General features: G+C 40.2%; 1 protein-coding gene and 1 long non-coding RNA gene across 2 annotated transcripts in view; one reads left to right on the top strand and one right to left on the bottom strand.

The window, feature by feature from the left end:
• Positions 1 to 6,254, top strand: part of LOC311599262 — a 63,842-nt gene extending 57,588 nt beyond the window's left edge. The window contains exon 5 of the long non-coding RNA XR_014779838.1: positions 5,581 to 6,254. This is a non-coding gene — a long non-coding RNA (uncharacterized lncRNA). The remainder of the gene's footprint in view (positions 1 to 5,580) is intronic.
• TAS2R40 (taste 2 receptor member 40) lies at positions 932 to 1,897 on the bottom strand (the record flags this gene model as incomplete). The annotated part of the gene is made up of 1 exon (XM_084784728.1): positions 932 to 1,897. One exon carries the CDS (start codon positions 1,895 to 1,897, stop codon positions 932 to 934), a length of 966 nt encoding a protein of 321 aa, XP_084640854.1.
• Positions 6,255 to 8,651: the final 2,397 nt, after the last annotated feature.

An 8,651-nucleotide genomic window follows, 5' to 3' on the forward strand; every position in this document is an offset into this window, starting at 1 on the left:
ACACTTTCCCTTCCATTTTTATTTTTCGCTCTTCTTGCTTCATTCCTTCCCTACCAAATTTGGAAAAATAAAGAATTCAATTGACCACAAACGTTTCCTTCTTCTGCCTTCTATTTCATCATTTATTCCAGAGAAACTCCTTGGGTTACTTATTTGTCTTTACAGACTTTCTCTTTACACACTCTCTCACCTTTGCATCGCCCTCTCTGGAGACATCTGGAAGCTGGATGCCACCCTCTCACTTCATTAGTAGTAAATACAGCCTCTGCGTCAGTCAAATTCAAAGCCTCTTTCTTCATATTTCACCTTTTTAGGAAGACCTAATACCATGCATCTTAATAGCCATGTCAGCTTCTCCCCGCACCCCCTATCCCTTTCTCTGTAGGAATTCTGGCTTCTCCTATCACTCTGAATGCTGTGCCTGATAGCAGGCCTTTTTCACTCTCTGGGGTTATCAGGGTGCCAACAGTAGACTGGCCAGATGATTTTCTGTCTAGTCTAAGAAATCTTCAAGAATCAAAGGCTATTCAGTAGTAACAGGCAGCTATCGGAGCTTCTCCTACCTGGACTGAGATCTCCTAAGCCTCGGGGGGAGGTTGTCAAGGGCAGAGAAGTGTATGGGGCCAGATATGAAAAATCTGTGACAAAAGACTTCTTTTTGAGTCTATCTTGAAGTTGCTTCACTACTTCTGCTTAGATTCTCAAGCTAATCCAACTTCACATTCATGTAAGAATCCAGTTACCCTAAAAACAGTTAGTATTGGAGCAGGGTGTGTGTGTGTGTGTGTGTGTGTGTGTGTGTGTGTGTGTGTGTGTGTGTGTGTGTGTGTGTGTGTGTGTTTGTGGGGAAAGTGAATGAACAGATCTGTGAGGAAACGGCAGACCTGGTTGGACCTGGTCTTATAATAGTCTCTGGTTCCAGGCACTGGATCTACCTTTTAAAGCAAAGGTGGATGTGGTGCTGAAACCGCCTCCAGGCTCTTCTCAGCCCTGGGTTTCTCAAGATCAGATGCACTGACTGGCCAGCTGGGTAGGCAAGCATGATAAAATTGCACACACTATTCCAGACACTGTAGGAAGAAAAGATGCCTGCCATGGAAAGAAATAGAGCCAGTGCATTGATAACGTAAAGAAGGAGGGAGTAGTTGGTTGATTTGATGGCGCCCAAGTGAGCCTCCATGCTGGAGTCCCTGGAGCCCGTGGCACTATTCTCCATGTGCAAAGTGTGCCTCTTGAGTGAGGCGATCAGCAGAGTGGCGGCCATAATGAACATGAGCAAAGGAACCAGGATCCCCGTGTAATATAAAAAGGCCAGGCTGAGCACATTGATCTCGGAGAAGTACTTCCTCTCTGTCGAGTTGGAGAAAGGGATGGGAACGGAAGTGTTCACGTACACGTTGAAGATGTCTTTAGCGAAGAAGCAGCTCAAGATGAAGGAAGCCGATACTGACAGACTCATGAGCCGAGGCATCCGCACTATGATTTTCCGCTTTATCTTAAGGAAGAAAGGGTGAGCGAAGTTCGCAATTTTAAGGCAATAGAAGACATTGAGCCAGGCGGCAAACCAGAGGTTACAGTAGCTCAGAAACACAGTGGTGGATTTGAAGAGTTTATACACGGTATTTTGGTTATAAATGATCCGGAAGAATAAACTACAAGTAACCTCTCCCATTATCCAGATCTGTAGTGAGAACCTAGAAACACTCAGCATCAGCATAAGGTGGTCACCAGTGGGAAGCCTTTTGCTCCTGATCCACTCAGTCCCATAGATGACTGTGATGAAGCCATTGCCAATGACGCCAACGGTACAGTATATTGCAAAGACCACAAAAATGATGACGATTTTGTACCTGGAAGCATAATTGTCAGTAGCATCTGCTGTTGTTGTTGTCTTCATTCTGTTTGACTGTGACCCTCGGGTTCCTCACCAGTCAGTGTTCCTGCAATACTTCCTCTCTTAGTTGAAAGTTATTTCCTATTATTTTTTATTTGCTTGTCACATGACCACAAGTAAGAGGCTTGCCATGCAAATTATGAAGGGATTTGGTTACTGGTTCTGACTCCATTTTCCATAAACACGCATTTGTTTGAGGGCTTTCAAAAACATGATGGGCAGAATTTGCAATGAATGTACAGTACAGAATCTTCTCATGTTATTATTTCAGCTCATATTCACTGATAGGAGGAGAATCCCAAGTTAGGACTCTCAGTGTCCCATGATTTTTTAAAAAAGCTTATATCAAGCTTACGCTACTGGCTACTACTTATAAAAGCCCACTACTGCCTGTTCATGTTTCCTTTTATGTTGCTTAGGCTAGCTTATGGTTCTCTTACCATTGCTACCTAAATAGAAGGGATTATAGGCATGCACCATTGTGCTCAGTCTTCTTGCTTTCTTTTTTATTGACCTTATTTTCTAAGATTTAGTTTTACGGTTACCATGTAAGCCAATTACAAATTCATTTTAGCTCTTATATGAACATATTTCAATTAAACAGTGCACAGAAAAGACAAAGTGGGATGATGGCACAGTCCTCCTCCAAGAGGATAGCCTTTTCTACCTCTGGGCACTATACAGATGTATGAGCATGGATGATCCAGGCTGTCCTGTGGAGACAAGAGAGCTGCATGGTGTAGGTCTATGTTTTTGGTCTCCTGGTCCTCCTAGCAGCACCAACATCTCCCATGCAGCCAGAATGTGTGTGTGTGTGTGTGTGTGTGTGTGTGTGTGTGTGTGTGTGTCTCACATTGTAGTCAAGCTGGTAGAGCATTTTCTTAATTAGTGATTGATAGGGGAGGGCATAGCCCAAGCAAGCCATGAGGAGCAAGCTAGTAAGCAGCACACCTCCTCCATGGCCTCTCCATAAGCTCCTGCCTCCAGGTTCCAGCCCTGCTTGTATTCCTGTCTTCACTGCTTTTGAAGATCACAGTTATATGGAACTGCAACCAAAATGAACCCTTTCCTCCTCATGTTGCTATTGGTCATGGTGCTTCAGCATAGCAAGAGTAATCTTAGGACAGCTTGCTTGTCTTAAACAAGGAATATACCTTTCATTTGAACAGTATATAGTCCAGTTCATAGCAACCTTTTTGTGTGTGTGTGTTTTAAAAATTAACGGTTTAATCTTAGTTCTTGAAATGATTTGGGGAAGTATAACTGAATATATTATGCAACTCTGTGGTGACATAAGCAGGTGTTTTGCATATTTGTGTAACTCTATTATAGATATATTTTAAGTATTTTTTATTTTTTACATATATACTTATATTATTACACATATATACTATAAACTATCTACAGCAAGAAGAACCATGGCACAATCAGGAATTATAAAAATGTTACATTCTTAGTATTTTGTCTATTTGTATTTGGCAGCCTTGAAGAAATCATCTTTCCTATCTTGGTGCATCTAAAATTATGAATGCAAATTAATATCTACCATATCTCGTCAATATCAACCTAAAACACCTATCTAGACCTAAAAACAGCTTAACCCCTAAACAACTAAGCTTAATTATAAAACTAAACTATCTGGTCTTCAGCCCCATCAGAGATTTGAAAAGGAATAAAATTGATTCCTGGAGTATACCACAAATGCAGTTTAGTAGCTTTCCAAATAAGAAGATGACAGAGACAGTTTGCTACCTGGACAGTCACCCAAAACTCTCTATAATGTTGAAGCATCATCTTCAGACTTCTGGTCTAATTACACAATGGAATACTGCTCAGCTATTAAAAACAAGGAAATCTTGAAATTTGCATGCAAATGAGTGGAAGTAGGAAAGATCATGCTGAGTGAGGTAACCCAGATACAGAAAGACAGGCATGGTATATACTCATGCGAATATGGTACTCATGCATGGGTACTCATAAGTATATATTAGCCACATAATACAGGATAACTACACTACAAAAAGGGGACTGATACATCAACCAAGGACCATGTATGATGTGGACCTAGACCCTCTGCTTAGATGTAGTAACACAGTCTCCTTGTGGGTCCCACAATGTGGACAATAGGGACTACTTTGGACATGCACTCTAGCCACCAAACTTTGATCACTTCCCCCTGGCAGGACGGCCTTGCCAGGCTAGAGAGGAAGAGGTTACAGGTAGTACAGATGAGACTTGATAGGCTGAGATAAGATGTTATGGGAAGAGGGCTCCCCTTTCTGAGGACTAGGGGAGGGATGGAGAGGGGATGAGGGAGGAGGATGCAATCAGAATGTGAAGAATTTAAACTGCAAAACAAGCAGGTAACTTATACTGCTAATCCCACTGCATGGCAATAGCTCTGAGACTGGCTAAGACCTGAATGTCTAGGCATAGACAATGCTTCTTGTTGGCAACAGAACCCCTATGAATTACTATTAATTGCCATTCTTCATATGGCATGAAGGAAATTTTGCAGATGTCCTTTTTTTTTCTGCTCATCCAAAGAGCAGAAAACCAGGCTTAATTGTTCTGTGCATCACGCACACCTTATACATTTATAATGTTAGGACCGTATAATGCTTGTGAGAAATTATATGTTTTCAGAACAAAAGAACTGGACACTGACATTGGGTCAGACCTGACAGGATTCATTCTTCTCAGCATGCTGGACACTGACATCCTGCATCCTTCATGTTCCATCACCAAGTATTTCAGTTGCTGTTCCTCATCAGAACAGGACAGCTCCTAGGACACCTTTGAAGAAAGCTTCCAATCCCAATTGGTCCAGCATTTCAGTCTGCCTCACACAGGACTTTAATTAAACCTGGAATTTCTCCAAGAAACTGGACCACAAATGCTATTCCTAGCTTGTTTAACCATTTCCCCAATTTTACTTGGGCCCTACAAAGGGCCAAATCAGCCTGAAGAAACCTTAAGAGGATGATACCCATTTCCCATTTCCTGTAAGTGGGGTTGGGTAGGTTTTCGGTTGCTTTCTTGGGCTATAAAGGAGTATTTTCAATGGGAGTTGTTATAAGTTATTACTGGTCTTATTTAGAGAGAAAACAAGGTTGGACTCAGGGATGTCTCTTTTTTCCTTTATCTTCTATTCTTAGGTTTGGATATAGGGGTTAAAAAGAAAGAAGGGGGAATATAGAAATATATAGGGAAGATAGAACAAAAAGTAGATTAATGAATCTATTCCTCAAGTGAACACCTCAGTTGTCACTCTCAAGGTTATTTTTAATTCACTTCTATATAATTTTTTGTATAGATGCAAAATAAGTTTCATTTCAGATACAGTGGTATAGAATTCAAATTTAAGGTTATTCTTCACACATTATATATATTTCTACCTTAATATGAGGTATTGTTCCCATATAACTCAATTATAGTACAAGGTTTACTTCAGTACTTTAAAAGTGCTATTGTAGGCTGTCTAGGATAAATAAGTTATACAAGTTAATAAAATCATGGTCATATCAGTTACTAGTCTATTTTTATTACAAGAATATTCATCTTAGGTGCAAAAGACAGATATGATTCTATAGGAAGATAATGTAAAATAGTTAGATAAGGTCTTCTAAAAACCTCAGAGACATACAGAATATAGCATTTAAAAATTTTTTTTTATTATTTTAAAGGTTCACTGACAATGAGATGGTTAACTCCCGGCAACACTCAGCCTACCACAAAAAGGATGATGGGCATTGAAGAACCTCCTTATGAAGATGGCTTCAAATGTGGCAAACAAGCCAATGGGCAAAATGTCCTTGTTTCTACCTCAGACAGAATTCTGCCTAAATAAGGGCAAACTTGGATGCCAGCAGAGTTGATGGCCAAACTCTGCCAAGACAGAGTAAGCAAGTCCTCAATAGTTCCTGCCTCGCTACAACTTTTGATATTGAGATTTTCTATCAGCTACCATTTGCTTATAAATTTGTCCTATTATATGAAAAAGATGACTTATCATGGATTTCACAACCCCAAATTAATTGGATGCAAAATAAAGAAGTTACAAATTTATCACTACAAAACTCAGTTGTATAGCTGGGCATGGTGGACTTTGTCTATTATTTCAGCATTGAAGATGTGGAGGCAAGAAGACAGTAAGTCTGAGGACATCTTAAGAGTTACATTGAGCAAGATCATGTCTTAAACAAGCAAAATGAAAATCAGCCAAACTGTATTGTGTTACTAGATAAGAGTCGATATTACAAAATGACTAAAATATTCTACAGAGAAAAAGAAACGCTAATGTCAATACAGAGACTTACGCAAGACAACTCATAGCTGTCATTGGAAGCAGGAACAGGAAATAGTAGTATTGCCAACTCATTTATTTTATTTTATTTTATTTTAGTCTGGAAAGCCAGAATGGGGATGGAATGGCTTCAGTGTGGACCCCTAAAGTCCATGTGTTGCAAACTGGATCTCCAAATGCAGCAGAATTGAAAGGCTAGATTTTTAAAAACACGTTTTTATTTATGCTTAGAGACCTTCTTCAATCAATGTCCATACTTTCCAACTCCCTCCAGATCCCTCCAACAGATTTCTAACCCAACTTCATGTCCTTTTAAAGTGATTCACAGAGTTCAGCCAGTGCTGTGTGAAATTATGCGCTTGGGTTTAGGGTCATTTTCTGGAATGTGGACAACCAACCTATCAGGGCCCACACAGACAAAGAAAACTGACGTTCCCTTTCCCAGCAATCAGTATTTCCTCAGTTGGGGTGGGGCCTTGTGATATCCCCTCTCACACCTGCTGGAATTTTGTGCGACCGAGGCTCGTGCATCTACCACAGATGCTGTGGGAATCTGAGTGCCATGGTGCTAACTTGACTAGAAGACACTGTTTCCCAGCACTTCTCTTTAACTGCTGACTCTTACCATCTTTCTACCTCCTCTTCCAAGATGTTCCCTGAGCCTGTGGGGCTTAAGTGTGATACAGTCATCACATCTAAGCCTGAATACTTCAGAGGGACACTTAAGAAGTGAATAAGGCATAGAAGTCTGCCCTCATAAATATTATCTCTTCAGTTTATATAGAAGTATGTTCAGCCATGTTCTGCTCAGGCATTTATTTATTTATTTTATTTTTTTATGCCTTCTTCCATGGAAGGGTACAGCATGCTGGTCTTGTAATTCTCAGATTCCAGAGCTTTAAGAAATACATTTCTAACTTTAATAAATTGCCCTGTTTGTGGCATTATATTATGACAGCATGTAATAGGCCAAGATAGGAAGCATCTGTACTTCAGAGAAGATTCTATAATGAACCATGGCCATTAAGTTGAAACATTTTTTTTATATTTGGAATAGTATTTAATTGGGGAAATATTCCTCTTTCCATCAATTCATAGATAGAAAACATCTTTCCAAGTTGGAAAGGAAAGAACAAAGGAGGAGAAAGAGGATGGATGGGCTCTGTGATGGAGAGCCCTGTCCTGGTCCTCCCCTTCAACTCCTCATGGAGCATCAAGGGCAGGCAGGGCTGCAAAACAGTCCTTGAGTCCACCCCTTAGAAAAGCTGCTAAACCTTCATAATACCCACAGAAAGAGTTGGAAACCTATTGAAGAAATTGGTGAATCCCAAAGAGAGCAAGTGGCCATACCTGAGACACATAATAAATGGTTCTGATAAAATGTCAACCATTCAGTTAAGGTCAATGTAAAGCCATGGGATGGACTCCATTCCTCTCTACCATGCCATGTGAGTATGACACCTAAGGAACGTGGGTTTCATTTTAGAGAGAACAGGAAGGATAAATCCTGAGGAAATTCAGCAAGGACATGTATAATAAGGCTGGTACAACCATGAGGACGTTAAAATATAATTTCCTTTTAATCCTCCTTTGTCATCCACAGTGATATATTGATCAGTTTTTACATTTTAAAATTAAACACTAATGGTTCAGTTTATTTTCATGTTTGTTTAAATCTTACCTTTTTTTCCTTCCTTTTATCGAGTTGTAGCTAAGACACTGGCAGGCTAGATTGGCTAGGCATGGGGTGAGCTCTGAGACATCCATCTTTTCCTCTTCAACTTCCAGCTGGTGTGAGAGACAGGAAACAGTGTCTCTTTATTTCATTGGCTGCTCTTATCCTTTAAATTTCCTGGGATTGTTGCTTCCTTGGCTATCACCATCTGGCCATCTAAGCCTTCTGAATGTCAGGCATCCATGTGTTGGCTGTCATGTAATAGTGTGTGTGGACTTCTTAATGCGGGTTTGCAGCAGATTCCAGTCTGCTGACTATAACCTTCCCTTTTATGTAAATAGATTTACCTTACTGCTTTTTTCCTTTCCTTTTCTTTTCCTTTCTTTCTTTTCTGTTACTGGGATCTGGGCTGGTTGCAGAACAGCTGGTACTGCAGCCTCTTAATAAGCTTCATAACTGGCATTTGGCTTTAGTCATTGGCTATGTTCCTCAGGTCTGTTTGTATGTTGACATTACCTGAATTTCGCAAAAGAATGAAAAAAAAACCTCCCATCCATGTCCTCATCCTACTTTAATGGAACTCTGGATATTTATTCTGGAGAATAACTGAAAATAGCATTGTAAATCTCTCTATTTTTGTTTTAGTAGGGCGTCTGAGGGATGGGAATATGTTAAGATCCATCATCCATTAAGAGGTCTTACCCTTCATTTTGCTGTATGGGTTCTAGGGTCAGTTCTGAGAGAATGTAACAATGTCACCCAGAAATAGCTCAGCG

This window comes from Acomys minous, assembly GCF_964271855.1.
Source record: "Acomys minous genome assembly, chromosome: 6".
Classification (NCBI taxonomy): Eukaryota; Metazoa; Chordata; class Mammalia; order Rodentia; family Muridae; genus Acomys; species Acomys minous.